Source organism: Oncorhynchus masou, chromosome 12, assembly GCF_036934945.1.
Source record: "Oncorhynchus masou masou isolate Uvic2021 chromosome 12, UVic_Omas_1.1, whole genome shotgun sequence".
Lineage (NCBI taxonomy): Eukaryota > Metazoa > Chordata > Actinopteri > Salmoniformes > Salmonidae > Oncorhynchus > Oncorhynchus masou.
The window spans coordinates 46,479,006-46,506,655 of NC_088223.1; the positions used below are offsets into that span (position 1 = coordinate 46,479,006).

At 43.8% G+C, this 27,650-nt stretch overlaps 1 protein-coding gene across 12 annotated transcripts in view; it reads right to left on the bottom strand.

Moving 5' to 3' along the window:
• phldb1a (pleckstrin homology-like domain, family B, member 1a) overlaps nucleotides 1–27,650 on the bottom strand; it is an 80,779-nt gene that overhangs the window by 43,837 nt on the left and 9,292 nt on the right. For 11 of the 12 annotated variants that reach the window (XM_064980749.1, XM_064980758.1, XM_064980748.1 and 8 more), the window contains exons 2-6: nucleotides 21,842–21,952; nucleotides 20,000–20,123; nucleotides 18,140–18,310; nucleotides 9,976–10,101; nucleotides 15–1,243 (exon numbers count right to left, since the gene is read on the bottom strand). In XM_064980749.1, the coding sequence (XP_064836821.1) occupies nucleotides 15–1,243; nucleotides 9,976–10,101; nucleotides 18,140–18,310; nucleotides 20,000–20,123; nucleotides 21,842–21,910 (1,719 nt within the window). In that variant the 5' untranslated portion in view covers nucleotides 21,911–21,952. Of the gene's footprint in view, nucleotides 1–14; nucleotides 1,244–9,975; nucleotides 10,102–16,368; nucleotides 16,760–18,139; nucleotides 18,311–19,999; nucleotides 20,124–21,841; nucleotides 21,953–27,650 lie in introns of those variants that run through there. The other variant, XM_064980755.1, reaches the window with a different exon arrangement.

Here is a 27,650-nt window from a genome sequence, read left to right on the forward strand (position 1 = left end):
ACCTGAATACTCACCAGCTTCTCCATCTCCTGCTCGCGGAGTCTCTCCTCTCTCTGCCAGCGGTGGTACTCCAGCAGCTCATCCTCGTTGTCACTGATCTCTGAGATGCTGTTCTTGCGTTCCCGGGTCCGGGGCCGTATAGGCCCCTTGGGGTCCCTAGATGCTCCAGCTGGGTCCCTGGTGGCCCCAGCACTACCAGACTTCTTCCTCTGTCCCTGGGGGCTCGTGAGAGGAGAGGGCCCAGTTCCTGTCCCAGACCCAGACAGAGAGCCCAAGGCTGGGGCAATGGCTATACCCGGGCTGCCCTTCTGCTGCCTGCCTCCCCTGGAGGTGGGAGAGGGACTCCTGGCTCGCAGCCCCCTATCCTGGAGGGAGCCCTGTGCTGGAGAAGCCCCTCTACGAGACATGGAGGGGCTGGGAGGGGGTAGCTCCCTCAGGCTGGAGGGTCCAGAGGGCTCTGGGGTCCTACGTGTCTGCTGAGGGCTGTCTGTGTGGGACTGGGCCTGGAAGGGGTGCTGTGGGCTGGGAGGACGAGAGCCTAAGCCACCCACCCTCACCCTAGGGCTGGAGGGGGCCGTGGATGCCTGACATCCAGAGAACTTAGAGTTTAGTCTGGCGCTGGAGACTGGGATGTGGGAAGGTCCATGTACTGCTCTAGGAGTCTCTGAACTGCCTACTGGGCTGTCCTGACCCACACCTCTACAGGAAGCAGTGGGGCTTGGCAAGGACTCCGCTAGGGCCCTCCTCATAGGCCTGGGGCTCTCCGGGACCCTCTGCACATCAGCAGGTCCACTGTAGCCCCCAGGTGGGGTGGTACGTGGCTGGGTGACAGGGGTCTGGGTGGTGAGGGTGTAGCTGGAGGAGCGGGCAGGCACTGGAGGAGTACCAGGCCCCGGGAAAGCATCACTACTGGCAGCCGACAGAGGAGAGGAGAGCGGGGAGAAGGGGCCGGGCGGGGAGGTGTTCTCATAGCTGGAGCCCATGGACATGGCCCCAGGGCTGGTGGGAGGGTAGAGCAGGTAACGTCCTCCCCCATTCAGCATGGGGGAGAGGGGGGACTGAGGGATGGGGTGGTGGGCCAGCTTCCCGGAGGACTGGGGGTCATCCATCACCAGAGAGTTCATGATGTCCTGGAGGTCCCTCTCTATGGTGCTGGTCAGGGGGTCTGGGTGTGGGCCAGAGCCGGAACGGGTCCTCTCATGGGGGGCAGGCTGGTGGTTCCCATTCAGCACCGTGTGGGAGTCTATGGTAAGACAGGAAAAGGAACCAGTCAGTGTTTTAAAGGTATATACTGTATGTTTCTAAAGTAGTCTACACACATCAACAATGACTGAGAGACAAACGGACGGACACACCCAAAAGTATTTTATAGCCTACTAAAACATCCAGTACTGGCTACTGTGGAAACACCCTGTGTGTGTTGTAAGTTTTGTTTCTCAGCTGTGTGTGCTGTAATCCTATAGGGATCTGGGGCTGCTAAATTTAAACACTCTCTACTTCAATCTCACTGGGCCCAGACAGGAAAGTGTGGTTCTCACTCACACTCTCACACACACACACACACGATCGGGTGTGGCTCTCAGACCAGCTGCAGCACTAAGGTCAGAGGAGAATGGACTCTCAGTCAGCACCACCCACAGCACAGGCCAAGAGACATCATCAGCACAGGGCCAGAATTAAGACACAATAAAGTGTATAGAGGCTACAAAAAGTCCCTATAGTATAAGTAAGGAATAAATGCCGACATTCTGTACATTACATTAGGAATAATGGGCAACACAGTGGGACGATTCGGAGTGGAGTCCCTCCGCAGAGTTAATTATTTCCAAGGTAATGTACAGTGTGGAGGGATTTATCCCGCTTATACGATTGCAAGGTGGCGCCGACAGAGATGGTCGCCTCGCTTCAGGTCCTTAGGAAACTATGCAGTGATTGTTTTTATATATTATTTCTTACATTGTTAGCACCGGAAATCACCAGGAAATCTCAAGTGTTATTCCATACAGCCGAGAAGAACTATTGGATATAAAAGTAATGACAATTTACCAACATTACAACCAAGAATATGTCTTTCCTGAAGCGGATCCTTTGTTCGGACCTCCACACTGGACATGGGATCTTATCCCGTCCTGTCCTGTCGGAGTCTGCCTGGCAGGTGCATCCTGCACTATACTAACGTTCTTTTTGTTCCGCTGACAACGTTGGAAGAGGATTTATGCCATTCCTGTTTTTCATTATTAAGAACTCTGTTTTCTGTTAAAAGGTCCACACTGGACATGGGATCTTATCCCGGAGGCCGACCCAAAACAGGAGAGGCAGCCGGAGCGGCTTACTGGTCACACTCAGAAGGAGAGCACACCATCCACCGCTCCCGAGCATGTCCAATCTCTAGATAACAAGGTGGACGAAATTAGGGCACGAGTTGCCTTCCAGAGAGACATGGCTCACTCGGGATATGTTGTCAGAGTCGTTACAGGCACCCGGTTTCTTCATGTATCACGCCGACAGAAACAAATATCTCTCTGGTAAGAAGAAGGGAAGGGGGTGTATGCCTTATGATTAACGACTCATGGTGTAATCACACCAACATACAGGAACTTAAGTCCTTTTGTTCACCTGACCTAGAACTCCTTATAATCAATGCCAACCGCATTATCTTCCAAAAGAATTCTCCTCGATTATAGTCACAGCCGTGTATATCCACCCCCCAAGCAGACACTTTGTCGGCCCTGAAAGAACTTCACTGGACTCTATGTAAACTGGAAACCATACATCCTGAGGCTGCATTTATTGTAGCCGGGATTTTAACAAAGCTAACCTGAGAACGAGACTTCCTAAATTCTATCACCATATCGAATGCGTGACACGGGCTGCTAGCATTCTGGATCATTGCTACTCTAACTTCCGCGATGCATACAAAGTCCTGCCCTGCCTTCGGCAAATCTGACCATGACTCCATTTTGTTGCTCCCAGCCTATAGACAGAAACTAAAACAGGAAACGCCCGTGCTCAGGTCCGTCCAACGCTGGTCTGACCAATCGGATTCCACGCTTCAGGATTCCTTCGATCATGTGGATTGGGATATGTTCTGGATAACCTCAGACAAAAACATTGATGCATACGCTGACTCGGTGCCCGAGTTTATTACCAAGTGCATCTGAGATGTCGTACCCACTGTGACTTTTTAAAACATTTCCTAACCAGAAACCGTGGATTGATGGCAGCATTCACGCAAAACTGAAAGAGCAAACCACCGCTTCCAAACATGGCAAGGCGACTGGAAACATGACCGAATACAAAGAGTGCAGCTATTCCTTCCTTTGGCAATGAAACAAGCAAAGCGCTAGCATAGAGACAAAGTAGAGTCGCAATTCAACGGCTCAAACAGGAGACGTATGTGGCAGGGTCTACAGTCAATCACAGATTACAAAAAGAAAACCAGTACCGTCGCAGACATCAATGTCTTGCTTCCAGACAAATTACACAACTTCTTTGCTCGTTTTGATGACAATACAGTGCCACTGACATGGCCCGCTACCAAAGCCCGTGGGCTCTCTTTCTCCGTGGCCAACGTGAGTAAAACATTTAAAATGTGTTAACCCTCGCAAGGCTGCCGGCCCAGACGGCATCAATAGCCGCATCCTCAGAGCATGCGCAGACCAGCTGCCTGGTGTGTTTACGGACATATTCAATCAATCCCTATCCAAGTCTGTTGTCCCCACATGCCTCAAGATAGCCACCATTATTCCTGTTCCCAAGAAAGCTAAGGTAACTGAACTAAATGACTACTGCCCCGTTGCACTCACTTCGGTCATAATGAAGTCCTTTGAGAGACTAGTCAAGGAGCATATCACCTCCACCCTACCTGAGACACAGGCATTTTAAAACAGAAAAGTCAAATTTGGTACTTTTTACCTAGACACACTCCAATTTGCTTACCGCCCCAATAGGTCCACAGAAGGCGAGGTCAGTACAGGTGCATCAAAGCTGGGACTGAGAGACTGAAAAACAGCTTCTCTCTCAAGGCCATCAGACTGTTAAACAGCCATCACTAACATAGAGAGGCTGCTGTCAACATACAGACTCAAATCTCTGGCCACTTTAATAAATGGACTTACTAGTCATCTTAAATATCCTACATTACTCATTGCATATGTATATACTGTTCTAAACCATCTACTCCATCTTGCCTATGCCTATCATTAGTCACTTTAAATAACACCACTTTAATAATGTTTACATATCCGACATCACTCATCTCATATGTATATACTGCACTATACCATCTACTGCATCTTGCCTATGCCGCACAGCCATCGCTCATCCATATATTTATATGTACATATTCTTATTCATCCCTTACATTTGTGTGTATAAGGTAGTTGTTGTGAATTTGTTTGATAACTCGTTAGATATTACTGCCTTGTCGGAACTCTAAGCACAAGCATTTCGCTACACTCGCATTAGCATCTGCCACCAATAAAATGTTATTTGATTATACCACAGCTGCCAAAGAAACAATACTAAAGCACAAATTTACTGGAATAGAAATTACATATTTTCATTGATATTTTCATTTTGATAAGTAAATTCATACATGCCAGAGACGTGACCCAGTCTTTCATTATTTTTGTTCTATATCTATGGATCCAGTCGTTTGTTTCGAACACTATGCATGCTTGCTAAGGTTCTTCACTCATCAAAGTAGCACATCCCTTGATTGCACACGTGGGACTATTTGACAGCACTAGCGCCAGCTAGTTTGTAGGCTATAAGGCTTAGCTATCTACAGTGTAGATGATGGCATACAAAATGTATTGCATTAATATAACAAGAGCAGTGTGTTTGTTTCTCTTTTCTTTTAAGTTATTGCATTTTGTCCAACACACATGCAACAAGATAACTCAGATCTGTGATTGTTTTTTTGACTAAGCCTATAATAATGGCATAAAAAATATGTTCCATCAATGTAAAACATTTGTTTTGTTTTTACAAAAACACAAGTAAAAAAAAAGATGACAATAATTGAATTAGTTGTTAGTGATGTTAGTGAGTTAGCGCTTAACCAGTTTAGCTTGCTAGGTTCTTCAGAGCTAGCTGTATTGCCAGCTACTTTTTGAAATTAAATTGGACGCTGCCATTAATGGTGAAGTAGGACATCCTCAAGCCGCCGAATGACTCATCCCGTGATGATGGTCCTGGCACTATTTCCATCCTTTTGTTATTGTTGGTTGTTGTTACTGCTGTTGCTGCTACTACTGCTTCCGGCAGGAGCACTCCATTCTGCCACCTCTAGTCTCTTGGCCCCCCCAACCCTACAGGAGGGCAGCTCCCCTCAGCCCAGTCCAAGCTCTTCTCTGTCCTGGCACCCCAATGGTTGAACCAGCTTTCCCTAAAGCTAGGACAGCAGAGTCCCCCCCCCTCACCACACTTTCCTGAACCAACACTTGCACTTGACTCCCCCTTCCCCCTTTTCCTACTCTGATTTTGCTGATAGCTACTTTATTGAGGAAAAGTATACTTACTATGCCTGTGATATGTGGTTGTCCCACCGAGTTGTGCATTCATCTTCAGATGAATGCACAAACTAAGTTGCTCTGGATAAGTGTGTCTGCTAAATTTGGGGAATTTCTTTCCTTCTTAACTTCTCTAGGGTAGGAGGTAGCGTGCCCAAATTAAAGAAAACACTCTAAAGTTTCCAAAACTGTTAAAATAATGTCTGTGAGTATAACAGAACTGATTTGGCAGGCAAACACCTGAGAAAAAAAACATTCAGGAAGTTGGATTTTTTTTCTATTCAATGCCATTACAGTATCCATTGATTTAGGACTCAAATTGCAGTTCCTATGCCTTCCACTAGATGTCAACAGTCGTTAGAAATTGTTTCAGGCTTGTATTCTGAAAAATGAGGGAGTAAGAGCAGTCTGAATGAGTGGACCCTGCCGTGTCACAAAGCTTTTTCATGCGCGCGACGGAGAGAGTACCTTTCTTGTTTACCTTTTATATTGACGACGTTATTGTCCGGTTGAAATATTATCGATTATTTAGGCTAAAAAGCACCTGAGGATTGAATATAAACATCGTTTGACATGCTTCTATGAACTTTACGGATACACTTTTTGTCTGCCTGTTGTGACTGCGTTTGAGCCTGTGGATTACTGAAGAAAACACGCAAACAAAACAGAGGTTTTCGGATATAAAGAGAGACTTTATCGAACAAAATGGACATTTATTGAATAAATGAATGTCTGAGTGCAATCATATGAAGATCATCAAAGGTGAGTGATTAATTTTATCTCTATTTCTGACTTGTGTAATTCTTCTACTTGGCTGGTTACTGTTTATAATGATTTGTCTGCTGGGCTATGTTCTCAAATAATTGTAAGGTATGCTTTCACCGTAAAGCATTTTTTAAATCTGACACCGTGGTTGGATTCACAAGAAGTTCATCTTTAAACCTATGTAAAATAGTTGTATCTTTTCTGAATTTGTTACAATGAGTATTTCTGTATTTGAATTTGGCGCTCTGCAATCTCACTGGATGTTGGGTCCTACATACCCTAGAGAGGTTAATGCGTTTCAGCCAATCAGTTGTGTTGTGACAAGGTATGGGTGGGTATACAGAAGCCCTATTTGGTAAAAGACCAAGTCCATATTATGGCAAGAACAGCTCAAATAAGCAAGAGAAACGACAGTCCATCATTACTTTAAGACATGAAGGTCAGTCAATCCAGAAAATGTCAAGAACTTCGAAAGTTTCTTCAAGTGCAGTCGCAAAAACCATCAAGCTCTATGTTGAAACTGGATCTCTAGAGGACCGCCACAGGAAAGGAAGACCCACAGCTACCTCTGCAGCAGAGGATAAGTTCAATAGAGTTAAAACCTGTTAATGCTCGGGACAATACTGCCCCCTTTGGATGAATTGCGTGCCCATAGTAAACTGAAAAGAAATCTGTCCAAAATTGCTAATATATGCATATAATAATTATTATTGGATAGAAAACACTCTAAAGCTTCTAAAACCGTTTGAATTATGTCTGTACGTATAGCAGAACTCACAGGGCAGCCAATCTCCCAAACAAGTTTTGGAAACATGAAAGTTGGGCCAACTTTGATGTCATCGCCCCCACCCTTCCCAACCAGCTATGGATCTGGAAACACTTTCTATGTCTTCCACTAGATGTCCTCATTCAGTAGAGTGTTTAATTGTGCAAATCCCGCGAGCTTTGACCCTTTGGGAGGCAAAAGAGTGGGTGTCGCGAGAAAATACATGCGCGTTGGGGCGCGAATTGTACACAGTCATTCCTCTGTTCCAGATTGTCTGAGAATAATTGCTTTTGTCCGGTTGAATCGCCAATTGTTTTGTACATTTATAACATCCTAAAGCTTGATTCTGCACTTAGTTTGACCAGTTTAGTCGACATATAATATGTAATTTTGAAGTTTTGATGCACAACTGTTCGGGACCAGAAGTCATTTTGGATGTATTTCAGCTGAAAGTGGTAGCATATGCTAATACAAAGACACACGACTTGAAACAAAACGATGTATTGGGTAAGTATGACTCCTTCCACTACATTCTGATCGAAGACCATCAAAGGTAAGGGAATATTTATGTTGTAATTTTGTATTTCTGTTGACTCCAACATAACGGAGAAATATTGCTTACTTCTGAGCGCCGCCTCAGATAATTGCATAGTGAGCGATTTCTTTAACGTTAAAAATAAATGTGACAAAGCGGTTGCATTAAGAAGCAGTGTATCTTTCTAACTATATGTAGAACATGTATATTTAGTCAAAGTTTATGATGTGTATTTCTGTTATCTGGCGGAGCTATCTATAATTTCTCCGGACATTTTTGAGGAGTTTCTGAACATGGCGTCAATGTAAATGGAGATTTATGGATATAACTGGCATATTATTGAAAAAAACATAAATGTACTGTGTAACATGTCCTATTACTGTCATCTGATGAAGATTTTCAAAAGGTTAGGGAATTATTTATCTTTTAATCCTGCGTTTGTGATTGCATCTTTTGTTCGACAAAATGGCTGTATATCGTCTGTGTCTTTGTGGTGGTTTGACATAAATATGTGCTATGTTTTCGCCGTAAAACATTTTAGAAATTTGACTCGCTGGGTAGATGAACAAGGTGTAGCTTTCATTTTAGCTATTGGACTTGTTAATGTGTGGAGGTTAAATATTTCTAAGAATATTTTTGCATTCCGTGCGCCACCTTTTGAGTTGAGCGGGGGGGGGGGGGCCTTTGGGGAACCTGTACCATGAACACGTTAACTGCACCTCAGATTGCAGCCCAAATAAATGCTTCACAGAGTTCAAGTAACAGACACATCTCAACATCAACTGTTCAGAGGAGGCTGCATGAATCAGGCCTTCGTGGTCAAATTGTTGCAAAGAAACCACTACTACAGGACACCAATAATAAGAATAGACTTGCTTGGGCCAAGAAACATGAGCAATAGACATTAGACCGGTGGAAATCTGTCCTTTGGTCTGATGAGTCCAAATTTGAGATTTTTGGTTCCAACTACCTTGTCTTTGTGAGACGCAGAGTAGGTGAACGGATGATCTTTCCATGTGTGGTTCCCACCGTGAAGCATGGAGGAGGTGTGATGGTGTGGGGTGCTTTACTGGTGACACTGTCTGTGATTTATTTAGAATTCAAGGCGCACGTAACCAGCATGGCTACCACAGATTTCTGCAGTGATACATCAACCCATCCGCTTTAGGCTTAGTGGGACTATCATTTGTTTTTCAGGACAATGACAAAAAAACACGCCTCCAGGCTGTGTAAGGGCTATATGACCAATATTTGACCTGGCCTCCACAATCACCCGACCTCAACCCAATTGAGATGGTTTGGGATGAGTTGGACTGCAGAGTGAAGGAAACGCAGCCAACAAGTGCTCAGCATATGTGGGAACTCCTTCAAGACTGTTGGAAAAGGATTCCTCGTGAAGCTGGTTGAAAGGATGCCAAGAATGTTCAAAGCTGTCATCAAGGCAAAGGGTGGCTATTTGAAGAATCTCAAATATAAAATATATTTTGATTTGTTGACCACTTTTTTGGTTACTACATGATTCCATATGTGTTATTTCATAGTTTTGATGTCTTTACTATTATTATATAATGTAGTAAATAGTCAAAATAAAGAAAAACCCTTGAATGAGTAGGTATTCTAAAACTTTTAACAGGTAGTGTATATACAGTGGGGCAAAAAAATAGTTGAAGTGTACCTATGATGAAAATTACAGGCCTCTCTCATCTTTTTAAGTGGGAGAACTTGCGCAATTGGTGGCTGACTAAATACTTTTTTGCCCCACTGAATGGCAATACCTCCTCCTCTACCCACTCTATCTGCTCTGTAGATATTGTAACCAGCTAACAGAACATCTGAGTCTGGAACAGTGACACTTGTTAGATAGCTTGTTAGCTTAACTTACCAATCTAAATCTTGTAGTTATCATGGCCAGAATACGTGCCCAGGGGCCTCAACCCCCAGGGGACCACCATTTGATTTTGTTGAGTCACTCAGGTATCATATGAACACACATAAGCCATTGTATAATGTATAGAATTGCAGCAAATTAGCTTAGAAAACTGAACAAAACTGTTCTTTCCACTCCATGGCAAAATGTGTAGAATTGCAGGAACAGAGATTTAAAATGTCCAACAAGAGGGGTGTGAGCAGTTTGAACAGTTTGGGGTTGCATGGATTGCGAGATGTTTTTTGTTACTATGTCAATAAACATCCATCCGGATCTTTGCCACCTACTAAATGTGTTTTTACCGGACCTTCTCAAATAAGAGTTGAGTACACCTGCTCTATCATTACCTGTGTGGTTCCTATGTGATGGTTACCTGTGTGGTGGGTCTTGTAGGCACTGGGCCCCTGGCTCCCTCCAGGCAGCATGCTGTGTAGTGTAGTGTGATGTGAGTTGGTGTGATGGTTACCTGTGTGATGGCTCTTGTAGGCGCTGGGCCCCTGGCATCCTCCAGGCAGCATGCTCTTCATTCTGAGGGCCTCTTCTGGGTGGTTGAAGCGGAAAAAGGCTGACTGACCAAAACACAGCATGCACCCTGGAGGGACAAGAGAAGGACTACTGTAGGAGATGGAAGGTTAGGCTTCCAAGACTGTGTTCACATGCATTCCCAATGGTGGTGGAACCATAGAATTAGGAATTAAATAGGATTTCTATGGGTGAAATGGAAATTTGTCACCTGTGAAACGCGTTTGCCAAAACGACAATGATCCGATCTATGCATGCTTGCTAGGTATGTAAGTTTGATAGGGTCGCCCTACATGAAACATAGGCCCGACACCACAGTGGGTCAGGAGCACTCTGGAAACGAAGACTGCTGAAGGCAGATAAGAACATAAGATTGGGGGAGAAAATAATGAATAATTTTACATGAAAACTTGACAAAGGTGTTGTGAAAACAGCTAAAGCACCATATTATGTCCCTTTGTTCACCTCTGCAGTCACTGGCCAGAGTGCCTGATACTTTCCCTGTTACCACAAACAAGAGCCTATCCTATACCACCTCTATTACATGTACTGTAAACAAAGTAACACCATGTTCTTCAGGGCAGGAGGGCATATTTCAGTGCTGTGCTTTTCAAAACACTTAGGACTGGACAAACTACACAGCACCCAACATCAGCATTGTAGCTTGATTGATATTTATAGGCCATGTTTCCGCAATTGCAGAGACTTAATTCACAGTAAACGCTGCATAATAACGCTGCATAATTTTCGGCTAAAATTACTTTTACATTTCAACAGCGCAACACCGCTGAAGTGCTACGGATTTAATCCAGTCCTTAGTCTACTACTTCTCCTGGCTCTATACAGCTGAGAGTCAAGCTAGTACTTCCAGGTGTGGTTCACATCCATCATGATAGATATAGATAGCCAGCACTGCATTTTTAAGCTTTCCACACACACCTCACACATAAACCTATCAAAACAGAATGACGAAGCTTAGTCCTTGTTTCTATCCATACTCTTCTCGTCATCTCTGACTCCTTCATACACAGTCATTGTCTCTGACTCACACCACTCAGACCTCGGGGCTGGCTGGTGACATTGTAGAGTAAAGAGCTGATTAATAGATAGACACCTCGTGGTGAGTTATGACTTCTAAAGGCTATTTAATTATGAAAATGTCCCTGGCTGTGTGAGCAGAACAATCAGTGAAAGAGAGAGTGAGAAAGAGAGAGAAACAGAGAGAGAGAAACAGAGAGCGAGAGAGTCGTAAATCTATATAGACTGTCTGAGGTAACATGTTAGGAGATGCTGTGAAGGACAAGTCTCAGCCAACACAAAATCACAGAGAGAGAAATGACATAATGTCATGTAGACCTAAGGGACTGTGCTTTATTTATAATACGTGGTACATGGAGAAAATTGTACCACTAAAAAATGAAAATGGATGACTCCCCTACGCAAAATATATTTTAGAACAGAGCCTTAGATATGCCGTTTGAGAAACTCTTCCTCCTCTCAAAAGCATTACATGCAATGTAGCAATTTTGATGTTAATAGCCTATCATATTTAGGAAATTGTCTTATAAATATAACTTTACCATGTGCTTCTCCACTAATGCACTTCGTATAGACTATGGCTCACTTGATTGAGACCACAATAAATTATTAGACGCACACACACTTGATATTGCGCACCCAGCAAAGGATCAGAAATGATGGGAGGCATTGAGCACACATTGAGATTTAATAAGCAATTAATTCAGAAACACTGAGAAAAAAATACAATACTATAAAAAAAATACTAAACCCTTCCCGGACTGAAATTGAAAAAGTATAACTCTCCTACAAATTCATCTTAGTACCACGTCCCGTAAATTCTGAAAGGTCCCTAATCAATGTATTGGTTGAATGGTTAGGATTCCCTGTTACACTGCTCTTAGATTTAAAAATGAACTAAAAATAAATAAAAATACCTGAAAATACAATATGGCACAATAAATATTTGTTTGCCAACATTTGGTTGGTCAGAGGATCCCGGTCAAAATGTTCCTTAGCGCTAGTGACAATCTACTGTATTGACACAACAACAGTGGAATGTGAACCACATTCCACTCTAGGACAGGTGTGAAGGGAGGGAGCTAGGGTGACAGCACGTGGTGGTGCAGATCCAGGGTGAAAGGGTCAAGGGGAGATGTTTTAACGGTAACAAGAACAGCACATACATTCTAGGAGCAAGCCAGATGAATAGCAGGCAGAGAGAGAGAGAGAGATGAACAACAGGTGAGTAGCTTAAAGTATATTGTTAAATTTCACCCTTAAAATAGTTCACTCCCACACACATATAGCGTCTACCTCTGCAGAGCACATGTCCCTTTGCCTTCCCACTTGCCAAGTGCCCTTTTAAGTGGTGGTATACAGTATATATATATACATTTGTTGTTATACAGTTTTTTATGTTGTTTTTCTGAACCCACTGCCCGCAAGTTGTCTTGATGTCATCAAGTTGTGGTGAAATGGCAAAACGGCAGCACCCCCTGCAGAAGAGGTGTCAGAATTTGTGTTGTTGCACCAAAACATTTTTTTTTACAAAAAATGTCCATTGCATTATTGATATAAATTATAATGGGATTGGGGTAGGGGAGAGAAATATATATTTTTAATCAAATCTTTATACTGTAAGCTACAACCAATCACTTACAATGCACTACCGTGATGTTGAAGTTTTCCGGTTCATTCCTTCCTGTAGGCTAGCAGTTAGCATTTACAAGATCAAGGTCAATCAAAAATTTATCAGAAATAATTTCAGATTTCTTCAATCCTGGTACTAGCCAACCAAAAAAAACTGCCATCACAGCAGCCCTAACAGATGAAATCCCTGGGTCTGCTGCATCTAGTACCTGCAGCAGTAAGCCACCAGTAATGTGACTGGCACCAAAACCATAGCCTCCATGGAGCAAGATGCTAACTCCACCAACTGCAACAGCTCCACGTTAGCCCGACCCCAGGCAGAGGAGCATGCTAGGCCTACTGCATTCCGGCACCCAAGGCTAAGCTAGCTAATCAGCCATAACAGCTGAAGGATGACTGCCTTCCCCAGGGAGGCAATTTGGAACAAAAAACTTCTCCTGTGTTTTAAGTCAGGTTGATTGGCAAAATGTCAGTGGCTGCATTATGTTTAGGAAGATGAATGAGTGCTTTGCTTCACATGCATTAAAACAGTGAACAAAAATGTTAACAATGAGGAAAATGTTTGAGCGGATTACAGGTTTCAGATATGGCTGTTACAGAACAGTGCATTGCCAGGAACAAAGCTGTTGTTCCTCTCAGGGGTGACAAAACTCATGACGGTGTGCTTTACAAGTTGATGATAGAACCCATTTACAATCTAACAAAGGAACAGAAATGGGTTCTCAGGAGAGACAACTGAATGTGGGACACGATACAGAATGAGATTATTCAACAACTGGCTCACGCCGTACAGAGGGTGATTGTGTCTCGCGTTTCAGTGTCTCTTCTATGGCCTGACTGATGGTGGCACCACTGACGTGTGCACTATGGAACAATCTCCAGTACGTCAACCAGAACCTGGTTTCAAACTGAGTTTTGGTGGTTTTACAAAGCCCCCGACTCTATGGCTGAAAATCTGTTCTTGTGTGTGAAGGGCATCTTTTTGCGTTGTTAAACATTCCCATGGAACGGTTCCAGGGATATTGCTTTGATAGAGCAAGCATGTCAAACCATTTTTCAGGTGTGCAGACTCGACTGAAAGAGGCATGTCCAGGGTCCATGTGCAGTGTGTGCACTGTAGTAACCATTCACTGGATCTGGTTTTGCAAGAGGTTTTGCGCAAGGTAAGCCTTGTGTCTGACACACTGAACTTTGTGCAGGGCGTGGCAGTCGTCATAAGGGAATCACACAAGCGTAAACAGTTGTGCAAGTCTCTTTTTGGTGTGGAAGAAGTAGTGACCAATATCCTAGGTCTGTGTCCAACCAGGAGGTGCATGCGCACAAAAGCCATCTCGCTTGTCTGCAGCACTCTCCTTTCCACACTCAACATACTGAAGGATGACAAGAGTGTCAAGGGGAAACGAGAGCAAAAATCGAGTGACTACACAAACAGGTGCTCAGCTGTGTAGTGAAGCACTGTTCGGGCCCTGTGAAGCAGTCGCCAGGACCCTACAGAGCACCAAGGCAAGTGCACTCGGCGCCCTCGAATGTGCCAATGTGCTGAGGGAACGAGTCAAGGCACAGAGATGATCGTGTCATGTAGGAGATGACAGTCAAGGTTTGTATTAAAATACAATTTAATGAAATGAATGACACACATAGACAACACAAGGTTAAAACATATGCAACACATACTGTAAATAACAATGTACTAATATGACATATAACATTGATAAAATGCTTGGCAACTTGCCTGCCGACCCCATCCCCTCCTCCCTTCTCCAGACCATCTCTTGAGACCTTCTCTCATTCCCCACTTCCCTCATCAACTCATCCCTGACCACTGGCTGCGTTCCCCTCTGACTTCAAAATGGACCGAGTCACTCCCCTCCTCAAAAAAACAACATTCGACTCCTCTGACGTAAAAAAAAAAAAACTACAGACCAGTATCCTTTCTTTCTTTTCTTTCCAAAACACTTGAGGGTGCTGTCTCTGACCAACTCTCTCACTATCTCTGAGAACGATTTTCTTTACCCTAAACAGTCAGGCTTCAAGATGAGTCACTCAACCGAGACTGCTATTCTCTGTGTCACGGATGCTCTCCCCACTGCCAAAGCTCTCTCCTTTGTTCTCATCCTCCTAGATCTATACACTGCCTTTGACACTGTGAACCATCAGATCCTACCCCTCTCAGGGATGGGCGTCTCAGGCTCAGCACACTTACCAGGTGACGTGGCGAGGATCTGTGTCTTCACTACGTACTCTCACTACCGGTGTCCCCCAGGGCTCAGCTCTGGGCCCTCTCCTCTTCTCTCTGCACACCAAGTCACTCGGCTCTGTCATATCTTTACATGGTCTCTCCTATCATTGCTATGTAGATGACACTTAACTATTTTTATCATTCCTCCCTTCTGACACCCAGGTGGTGACACACATCTCTGTGTGCCTGGCAGATATCTCATCTTAGATGTCTGGCAACCACATCAAACTCAACAAGAAGGAGCTGCTCTTCCTCCCAGGGATGGCTGCCCACTCCAAGACCTCTCCATCATGGTTGACAACTCCACGGTGTCCCTCTCCCAGAGTGCAAAGAACCTTAGTGTGACAACACCCTGTCGTTCTCTGCAAACATCAAAGCAGTTACTCGCTTCTGCAGGTTCAGCACTACAACACCCGTAGAGTATGGCCCTACCTCACAAAGGAAGCAGCGCAGGTCATAATGCAGGCACTTGTCACCCATACTCATCTGGAATACTGCAACTTGCTATAGGCTGTTTCCCCGCTTGTGCCATCAAACCCCTGCAACTTATCCAGAACGCTGCAGCCTGTCTGGTGTTCAACCTTCCCAAGTTCTCCCATGTCATTCCGCTCCTCTGCACTAGCTTCCAGTCAAAGTTTGCATTCACTACAAGACCATGGTACTTGCTTGTGGAGCAGCAAGAGGAACTGCCCCTCCCTACCTTCAGGCTACGCTCAAACCCTACACCCCATCCCGAGCACCCCGTTCTGCCACCTCTGGTCTATTGGCCAGTCCAAACTATTCTCTGTCCTGGCACCCCAATGGCAGGACCACCTTCCCCTTGAAGCTAGGACAGCATAGTCCCTGCCCATCTTCCGAAAACATCTGAAACTCTACCTCTTCAAAGAGTATTTTAAATAATCCCTGTCACTACAATAACAGCTCATAAACTGTTTGCAAACAGTGTCTGTGTAATAAAGCATTGGTATTTTTTCATCAACAAAGCAATGACCCCACACCCCAACATATCCAATCTTGGTGCTCAGCAAACTTTATGAAAATGACTCTCACACAATTAAAAATCTGACAGAGCTTTTGAAAAATAATGAGTAACAGTCAATAGGGCAATTCCACCACTTTCCAACCTAATTGTAATTATCTCCAGCACAATACTAGTCTACATATGTGAAAACGGTGCATTTCTACGTTACATAGAAAAAAAACATGTTAAAAAGTTAAAACATTTTAAAAACACTATGAGAATCACTGTTTTTCTTACTATTAATCCTACAATGTGATGTCACAAAGAAGCATTTTTTAGGACCTTTCATATATTTTTAACCACAGATCATATAAACGCGTTTATTTGTATTTTTATGGAGATAATGAATAGGAGGTTGAAAAGTGGCGGAATTGCTCTCTAATAATCAAATAGGTATATGCACTTACGTGTGTCTGCAATTAATTTGATACATTCACTGGCATAATTGTCATTTAAAAGCAAGAGCTCACTTTCCTTTGAAATGGAATTATAACGTGCATGTAGCGCGTGCGTCTGCAGCGTCTTTGTACGAATAAATACAATTCCGTGCGTTCCTTGACGTCCTGCTTCTTCAGCACAAAAAGCGCTGATGTCCAGCGTCCGATTAAAGTGAATTAGAAGACCCTTTAGGCTAAGCAGGCTTTTGTGATATGCTTCATCAATAGCATTTTGCTGGCCAATGATCCAAGTTCCAAAAATAATGCAGATAGCCAACAACGCTGAATCCGGAGTACCAATGCCTTATTTTCGGTTTCGTCCTAAGAGCTGTCTGTTGGCTCCGTGTCCCACACACCGGCTGTCCAGTCCACAAATGATATTATTGTCAAACTGACTGCCCAACCCTGTCTGCATAACGCCGGAGGGGGGCGTGGAGTGTATTTATTATGCGACCATGTCCCAGTGAGCTGCAAGTTTTACAAATGGAGTGCATAACCCGGGCAGGATAAGAGATTGGTTTAGTTTTCTATTGTATTATAACCTGAGCCTTACTCTTACTCACCACTTCTCTCATCAATGCTGCAGCCCACCCAATTCCTAGCACACTACAACAAGTCATTAAGTGTTAAGGCTATAACATGCAAATAATGTTGGAAAAGGTAGACTAGAGTTAGGCCTATGTATATATTTGGTGGTTAGGTTACATTCAAAGATACATCCCTACTCCACTTAGCTATGTTATATGAAAATATATTCATGATTCATGAATAGCCGGCCCTTAAACATTTAGAGATTTTTTTAAATACAAGCCTAATTGGGGTCATTTAATAGTTTTACATAGCATCTCTTTTGGTTGGAATGAAAGTCCACACATTACTGAAGAGAGTATAGAGATTTTCTGTCTTACTTGTTGAGAGAAATCAGAATTAATATGCAGCACACCTAACTAAATCAATTGTGGAACTGCAGGGGAGGGAGGGAGGACTCCGCTGTCCTATATAAATACAGACAGAGACCCACAAAGTTCTCATAAACAAATGTGAGGTTGATAAACTCCCATATCTATTGGTTGAAATACCACAGTGTGCCATCACAGCAGCAAGATTTGTGACCTGTTGCCTACAAGAAAAGTGCAACCAGTGAAGAACAAACACCATTGTAAATATACAACCTATATTTATGTTTATTTATTTTCCCTTTTGTATATAGACATAATATGACATTTGAAATGTCTTTATTAGTTTGAAACTTTTGTGAGAGCAATGTTTAACTGTACATTTTTTATTGTTTATTTCACTTTTGTTTATTATCTATTTCACTGGCTTTGGCAATGTAAACATGTGTTTCCCATACCAAAAAAGTCCTTTAAATTGACATTGAAATGTAATTGAAAATTGAGAGAGAGAGGCTGACTGTGTGAAGCAATTATTACAGCCTGTTTAATCAAGTTTCCCTTCCATCTAGGTCAAGGTCATGCATGAGCCATAAAGCATGGCGGTTCTCTATGTCTTGCCTGTGTTTCTTATTAAAGGAGAAAACGCTAGCTAGGTATTCAATTATTGAGCATGGTGATTTGGTGAAATGGAAACCTGGTTTCATTTTGAGATGACCAACTGGAGATATTAGGCTACATACAGTACAGGTACAGATATATGAAGACACTATGGCATGAAATGTCAGATAATAATCCAAATCACTCTTATAACATTGTACAAAATGTGTTATTAAACAGTTTAGTACCTTGTGAAAGGTGTACAGGCTTGGAGATGGGGAGACCATCCATGGAGCAATGGTTCCCACAGGGGTTGAGGGTGATATTGCCTGCCCTATTGTCGATATAGCAGTGTTGATCAGTGATGCCTGGACCCTGCAGATGGATGTCTGTGTTCCCACTGCCCAGGGTCGTTCTCCCTGCAACAACACAATGATGAGTTACACATACATGTCAACATGAATCCTTTAAACACATCATCAGAAAGAACATCCCATTGGGATATTAAACTATTCTGTTCAATTGTATTATATTCTGTTCTATTATATCATGCCCAAGTTTGGTAGTAAATTATTTTTGAGAAGGACTGGACTGTAGTTCAAAGCCACAGTCAGTCAGTGGAACGCTGATCCCTCTGATGTCACAGTAAAGGAATAGAGCCTGGGGTCAAGGCCATCACGGGTCCAAGCCACTTGTAGAGTGTAGATTCAAGCTCACAGCAGGTGCTAGCCCTGAGAGAGACAGACCACTGGCAGATGGCAGACAAATGATGGTTAGAGGGAATGTATTAGAATAACCACTGTCTTCCTATTTTGAATACTTCCAGGACCTTAATTTTCAAATAGATAAATTACATGTCTGTCTGTCTGTCTGTCTGTCTGTCTGGATGAGACACAAGACAAGAAACAAGGAGTGGAGCACATTACTCCACCAGCCCAAGGGGGGGGTGAAACAATTTACCCCAAAAGCCCCCTCCCTCTCTTCATCTAACAAGTCCCTTGCCTTTCCCCTGGCATCACCACACTGTTAAAATAGCCCTGGAACATAGGGGAGAGACACCACTGAGAATACCCCAGCAGGCTGCCTTAGATTGCTATTCACTATCTCCATGTCCAGTGGGCTATTCCACTTCACCTCCTTCCAGCCTCCCAGCACTGCTCCTTTTGTTTTGGCGTCTGGGCCCTCCAGACGGACAGATGTGGATAAAGGAATAACAAGACATTGGAGGAACTAACACACTGGCAGAGTTACAATGCTGAGGGTGAGAAGGGCAGAGGGGGAGTGTGTGTGTATAGAGAGAGAGAGAGAGAAGAGAGAAGAGAGAAGAGAGAAGAGAGAGAGAGAGAGAGAGAGAGAGAGAGAGAGAGAGAGAGAGAGAGAGAGAGAGAGAGAGAGAGCGCTTCAACTGTGTTTTTTTCAGGGTGTGAAGACAAGGTCAGGCTATGGTCCTATTTTCCCTCTCAGTGTTTTATGGTGTATCTCAAACCTTTCGAATGAATCCCTGTTTTCAGTTTCAGCTTCTCCATCCCATCCATATCACAAAGTCCTCTAGTTGTCATTCTTAGGATGATTAGATATGGCAGGGCTCTGAATACACTGGCTCCACTGTTCAGCTACAGCACGTCACTTTCATTTCATCCCTCTCTCCCTCCCTCTTTCCTCTTCGATGCCTATGATATCATCCACCAGCTGGCTCTATGCCAGGTAATAAGTGAGTGCATGGATGGATGGATATTGCCATAAATAAATCAGTAGGGGATTTTTCTCTTCAGAAGTACCAGCTTTGGTCATTACTGTGTAAGAGTGTCCGGTATCATTCTCAATCAGCGTCTTATGGAAAGACTTGAATGCTTCTAGGAAACCAGTCTGTGATGATGTGTTTAATAGTTTTAATGGACATTTTGTCAGCTCATTTCCTGTAATGGACCTTTTGTCACTTATGGTCATAATATTTCTTGGTGTAACTGTCAAACCATTTAGGAGTTCTCTCTATTTATCAATATTTCTTCAAGCTTTCAGCACAATGTCTTTTTTCAAGACCAGTCTGCATGAACAAAGCATTGGATAGAAGACCCCTTTTAATGTTTCTGAGATGCAGAAGTGCTTACCTTCCTGCAGGGGCAACAGGGTGACGGCTGTGCTGAGACGGCCACTACCCAGACTGACCAGGTGGGGGTGCTCTGCTTGGAACCTCAGTGACTTGCCCATCTCGATCAGGTCCAATGGAGTACTCTGTAATGACACAAACAAGACAGAAGAAAACTGGCATAAGACCTGCGACATGAATTTTAGATGAGACTTATTTTAGAGGATACACCACTTATGATTGCTCAGTCCTAGCACTCCCTCATCTTTGCATTTCAGTGACTGCATACCCATGTCCACATTGCGATCTTCCTGAGAGCAGAGTCCCAGTGATCCCCCTTCTTCTTTACTCCTTGAAGCGTTACTGGAACAATAGGGCAGACTGGTCTGTGTGTGTCTGCCCAATCTAAGCTGTGTTATGTCTGCCCACGGCCCACACCCCACTGCTCCCCTTACAGGATTAATAAGAGGCTTTAGCTAGACAGGATAAGTGGGTTCACCCCCACCCCCTCCCCCTCCAGGCAAGCGGGGAGAGACCAATCTGTTCAGCTTTGAAGACAAAAGCACAAGACTGTCCATGCGTGTCAGTCAAATATGAACTGGTCTTACAGTACACTATCAGGACACTAAGCTGTACATAGTCTATCGGTAAATAGCCCACCCATTTTTACCTACCTCATCCCCATACTATTTATTTACGTTTCTGCTCTTTTGCACACCAATATCTCTACCTGTACATGACCATCTGATCATTTATCACTCCAGTGTTAATCTGCAAAATTGTAATTATTCACCTACCTCCTCATGCCTTTTGCACACAATGTATATAGACTCTCCTTTTTTTCTACTGTGTTATTGACTTGTTAATTGTTTACTCCATGTGTAACTCTGTGTTGTCTGTTCACACTGCTATGCTTTATCTTGGCCAGGTCGCAGTTGCAAATGAGAACTTGTTCTCAACTAGCCTACCTGGTTAAATTAAGGTGAAATGAAAATAAAAAATAAATAAATATGCCATGAGACGTAAGAAAGCATATTTAATAACTTCAAATGTAGGCCTATTTGACATGTTTTCTTGAATTTGATCCAAGTCTATGTACTCCATATGTTGCCTGTAATGCATAGAAAGAAAACAGAGTAGCTTTATGGCATCTAGATGACTCACCTTTGGACTGCTGGTCTTGGCATCATGCCTTTGGAGTCTGTCTTTAAATAGTTACAATTTCCCCTGCTCTTTGAAGGAGGTATGAAGATAAAACTAGTGTTGCCCAGATCAAGCAGCCAATATGCCAGAAGGCACTGTTTCAGCCTTTCACCTGCAGTTTAACAAGCTGGATAAGTATTTCCTGTGCGTGTGTGTGTAAATTACACACTACTACTTTTATTGTAAGTACTTGATAAAGCAATTTTAGAAGCTTTACCTGTTACATTTTACATGATGAAATGCTTTTGCTATACCTTAATTTGCTCCCCCTGAATTTATTCAGAAACCACTGATTTCACCTCTTGAGCCCAGACCTTTCGGGTTCTCCTGTCTGTCTAAAGTTAACCAACATTTCTCTCCTATAATTCATAATGTCACAGAAGTTTATTTAAGCCATTTCTCCTCCCTGGCCACCTCCTGACCTTCGCTGTAAGCGCTGGTTTTATTGTTTGCTGACCTTTACTACGCTTTACCACACTGAACTACGCTTTACTGTGCCTTACACATTGTTCCTTATGGGTCAGTCACTCTTCAATATTTTTCTTTTGATTTCTCATGACAGCTAAGTTGAATAGATCTGCACTGCTTTCTGCATGTGAAAAATGGCACCTGAGTTACCTGTAAGGCACACGCACACACACGCACACACACACACACACACCTGTAAGACCTGGTGTTGGCGAGTCTGTCGTCCATTATGTTCCAATACGTTCCTTTTCAGGCTGTCCATGTTGTCTGGATTGTCAATCACACCTACTGGCACATGAAGATCCTGTCGGAAACACACAGAGGAGAGGACACACATGAAGATATCCTGTTGTAACACACATACACATACACACACACACACACACACACGACATACTCATTATAGAAACACTGCTCTCCTTAGAGATCCCTGCTGTCCCAGATAACAGTTCAACTAGAGAAATTAAGATCCTAAAATATATAGTAATCTCATTGATTTGTAACTTTGTAGGCTGTCTATTAAGTGATATGAATGGATCCTATAGGCTATATCGCCATCTCCTGACCATGAGACAGAAGCTGTATATATTTGTCCAGCTGATCATTTGTTAACGTAGGAAATATGCTGTCAGCTTTTTTGATGTTCAATATTAATGAACGTTGCCTACATGGACAACAGTAGAAGATTACGCTAGCGCCATCCAAAATGTCACCCTATTCCCTTTATAGTGCTCTGGTCAAAAGGGAACAAGGACCCCATTTTGCACACACACATGATAACATACGCGCTATACATACACATGGATTTAGTACTGTAGATACAATGGGGCAAAAAAGTATTTAGTCAGCCACCAATTGTGTAAGTTCTCCCACTTAAAAAGATGAGAGAGGTCTGTAATTTTCATCATAGGTACACTTCAACTATGACAGACAAAATGAGAAAAGAAAATCACATTGTAGGATTTTTTATGAATTTATTTGCAAATTATGGTGGGAAATAAGTATCTGGTCACCTACAAACAAGCAAGATTTCTGGCTCTCACAGACCTGTAACTTCTTCTTTAAGAGGCTCCTCTGTCCTCCACTCGTTACCTGTATTAATGGCACCTGTTTGAACTTGTTATCAGTATAAAAGACACCTGTCCACAACCTCAAACAGTCACACCCCAAACTCCACTATGGCCAAGACCAAAGAGCTGTCAAAGGACACCAGAAACAAAATTGTAGACCTGCACCAGGCTGGGAAGACTGAATCTGCAATAGGTAAGCAGCTTGGTTTGAAGAAATCAACTGTGGGAGCAATTATTAGGAAATGGAAGACATACAAGACCACTGATAATCTCCCTCGATCTGGGGCTCCACGCAAGATCTCACCCTGTGGGGTCAAAATGATCACAAGAACGGTGAGAAAAAATCCCAGAACCACACGGGGGGACCTAGTGAATGACCTGCAGAGAGCTGGGACCAAAGTAACAAAGCCTACCATCAGTAATACACTACCCACCAGGGACTCAAATCCTGCAGTGCCAGACGTGTCCCCCTGCTTAAGGCAGTACATGTCCAGGCCCGTCTGAAGTTTGCTAGAGAGCATTTGGATCATCCAGAAGAAGATTGGGAGAATGTCTTATGGTCAGATGAAACCAAAATATAACTTTTTGGTAAAAACTCAACTCATCGTGTTTGGAGGACAACGAATGCTGAGTTGCATCCAAAGAACACCATACCTACTTCGGGACGAAGGCTGCATTCAGAAGCAAAGTCACCTTAAGAGTCGCCAGAGACGAACTGAATAGTAGCAATCATGTTCAGAGGTAAACATCTAGCCATCAGACTGGCATTCTCAGGGGCCAGACCAACAGGAACCAAATCTCTGGCTTTGCATGTCAAAACTGCCCGTGCTCCTGGGACATCAGGTCCCTGCGCAACAGGAGTTTCCACGGGACCCAGCCCAACAGGCGAAACAAGGCTGCTTGGGTCAACGGGGAGCCACGTAAATCAACTATAAATTGGTTAGCAGATCCACCACCAAGTTGAGGCAACTGGGGACATGCGTCGCCTGAAGCGAGAGCATGTGTGTACTGCTCCCCAGCAATAGGGAGAGAGACAAGGTAAGGAGGGCGAGAGACCTAGTCTCCTCCTGTTGGTTGATGTACGCCACCACTGACACACTGACATACACCCCCCCAGAGACTGAATACGGGACATTAGCATGGCTGTAGCAAGCAATCGACTCTATTAGCTGGTGGCTTGTGAGCATTCTGAATTTGTTGACTCTGAAGTGCCTGTTGAAGGCACGTAGGTCTAGAATGGGACACAAAGTCCCTTTTCAGAACCAGAAAACACCGACTATACCAGCCGTCCTGGATCTCCAACATAGGAATCACTCGTATTGCCTGCTTCTGGAGAAGGGAGGATATTTCCTCCCCCAAAACTTGCGCTGAGAACTTGGAAACTGTCAAAGTGATGACGCACAACAAATTGTAGCCGGACCCCAACGTCCCTGTTCCATGATCCAGTGCGACACCGTGCATGCACCCCATTGGTCGTGGCAGACAGTGAGCCTCGCGTGAAGTGCCATCTGAAGGGGCAAGATGCCACCTTGTGGACAGGGAGAGACTGATTATTTTTTCAATTTCCACCACTCTTGACAACCGTCTGTCTGAATGTGGAGAAGGGACACCTTTCATTGAACTCACAACCCTTTTGACACCCGTGAACACTTTGGAACTTGGGGTTGAAAATGTTTTGTTTATGTGCCAAGGTTTGCCTAAAGCCCTGGGCCACTCTGGGTACAAGGGCTCCTACGATCTGAGATGTACCCCGATTGGCAGTGCCCAGTGCTGAACACACACACACATACAATTTCATTATCATTGAGGTTACCCTACTGGCCAGTCATAGGTACTGGTGACAAAGCGCCTAGTAACCTAGCTGGGAATGGGACAGACAGCTTCTGTGGTAACAGATAGGGGAGATTTGTAATTGAATCTAATTCCCAGGAATTAAAAGTATTTAGCTGGAGACAGACAGCTCATTACAGAGTTCATATGAACTACAGAGACTGTGTGTGGAATAATAGTAGGGTCATGTTCAACCTGCACGTTCCCTCGACAGCCAATTGCCTATAGAGCCCATTACATGTATCACTAGACACCGCATAGGGACTAATGAGCCACAGGCACGAATCAGCAATGAATCTCAGTAATGACCCAACTATTGGGGAGGGGTACCTCCTTGTGGATAGAGAACGATTTGCCCAAATTATTACTCTCACCCAGGGGAGATTGATATACCCCTTGGACCCTGTAAACACCATGGAACACGGGGTAACAATGGGGGGCATTAAACTTGGACAAGCTTCCAACATACAGTACGTTGTGCTTCCATGAGACTGTATAGCCTGCATAAAGGTCGTCTCCCTTACAAGCATACAAGGCTCCAGTAATGGCTGACGTAGTACCCTGTTTGGCCGTAACCAAATGTGGGGGCACTGTTATCACAGTAATGCTTTTGTGGAGGGGCGCACCGGTCGCTCAGACCCGTGCTCAGGCCCGTGCCCCTTGCTCCAGAGGTTCACTCGGTGGCTGCTTCCTCACCTGAGGTGCACGCAAGCACAGCTTCCTCCATGCCTTCCAACTCCAGGATTTGGAAATAGGAATGGGGTTCCCATAACATCGTGGGAAAGTTAGTAAGTCAGGCATGTTAGCCGACATAAACCAGTAGACTTTTTAGTCTAAGCTAGGCTACCTCATCTCGTTGACCGCAGTCTCAAAGAGCATAACAGTGCTTGCTTAGCTAACCTGGTCTCGAAAGTCTACGTAGGACTGGTTCATGAATGTCGGACCGGACCCTTCATCAACAAGTCTGGGAAGAGAGGCAAGCGGTGCTTGTCCAAGGCAGACAAAGGTTGCGGGTGTGTGCCCACTGAACCTGGCCGCCCTCTCTCTTCGAGTAGCCTCCCACACCGGAGACAGAATGCACAGGAGCTGGGTTGAGCGAGGGAACCTACCAGCATAGCACTCTCTAGAATGTTACAGGCTTGTCAAGAGAACCTGAGCCGTGGACTAGGGGAACAGAGCCAGCTGCGGACAAGCCACTGTTACTGGCACCATCTCCTTGTCTCTCACACAAACTGATTCAAGCGAGAGCAGCCAGAGCACGCACCGAGCCGAGACATACAAGACAACACACTTGAGTATCTTTTTATTCATTTGGGCATGGTCGCCAACCCAAACCCGGCTTGTTAGCCTTCATCGTTTCAGTTGCGTTAGCCATCTTACTCATTGCTACAGCCAGGCCGAACGATCAAAAAAATAATACATTGGTTTGTGGTTAGGAAACTAAGAGAACAAATACCAACTCCAGCATACAATGTCCAGGGGGTGAGCACGCGCTTCCACAAAGGGGCAGTTTAGTTGGTGCAAAGTCAGATAGTCTCACAAAATGTTTGTTTTTAGTAGTGTGAATCATTCCTGCTCATATCGAGGTGAAGAGCGGAAGAATTGATGGAATTAATCCAAATCTCTGGCTTATCACCTGTGGAAGGCGGGACTTTCAGTATAAGTCGCGAGAGTACAACTCCCCATAGTTATGTTTTACCGAGAGTACTGACTGAAAGGGAACTACTGTATCTAAAGAAAGACAGTTGATATGATCAGTTGATAGCTGATGTTGCACACACTGTTTATAACTCTAAACCTTTTATGGCTACCAGTCTACCATTCACATAAAATGCTCTGTCACAGCAGTGACTGTGTGGACTGCTATGTAGACTCCACCTGCTCATCTCTACTCCACTCTAGTCTCTACACTTGAATTTAAGTAATTGTCTCCCATTACAAACATATCCAGTGAGCTGTCTCATCCACAAACGGAAGCAGACAAACATTTAGCATAACCCTCCATTACCACCTACTTCATCCATCAAGGATGTTATTTTAGAAACCTAAACCATATCCTATGGTAAAGTTAAACAAGGCAACAGTAAACATGTCGTCCCCCACGAAGGATGCAGCATCCTTGGGCCAATCAGTATAATTTTGTAAATGACAGATCTCTATGGCAAGATGCATCATTCACCCATGTGTCATCAGAATTGGTTTAATGGTGTCTGAGATATCACCTGGGTTAGCTAGATTCATATCCCTGAGCATGTGTGCCAAATTTCATCACTCAATCGAACAGATCAAGAGATATAAACATGTGCCTGTTAAAGCACGACCGTGTGATCAATATGAATGTTCTTCAAAATATTGAGTCTTGGAGGTTTGATGTGTACCAAATTTTGTTACAATACCAATATCATTGGCTGATTTATAAGCACTTCTGTGCCAGACCTTGCCCACATAAATGTTTATTGGTCAATAGCAGCCATGTTTTAGATTGTAGTCTGTAAAATATTGTATTAAGAGGCTAATTTGTTCCGCGTGAGGAGAGGGACCTATGTAACGAATTGCTTGACTTTAGGTTATATAGGGTGAGGGGTGTGACCTTTCAAATTTAGCATTTTCAATGATGTTATATAGCGCCACCATCTAGCCAGTCAGTCAGTGTAATTTTGTAAATGCGGATCTCTATCCAAGACGCATCATTCACCTAAAGTTTAGTCAAAATCGAGCCAGTGCTGTCTGAGATATCGCGTGAGACTAACTTACGAACGCAGTAAAGTACTAACAGACAGAGACAGATCCAGATTGTGGGGAACAACTCCTTAAGCAAACAATAAATGATGATTACTTTGTTCTGGTTATCTGGCAGTTTTATGGTTTCTATGGCTAAAGAGTAGATAAGGAACACACCTTAAAACGCCTTCTCTCCTTCCCCCTCAAAAATGCTATCTGAGGACAATAACTTTTCTAAAGCCTTTTTCTCTTTCACTCCCTCTCATGCATGTTCTGCATTTTATCAGGGAATTTGGAGCTTTGCTCGCTCAAGCAAGAAAAGACTGAGCTTAGTGTGAATTTCAGGAATCATTTCTCACAATATGATAGTATGACTGAGAA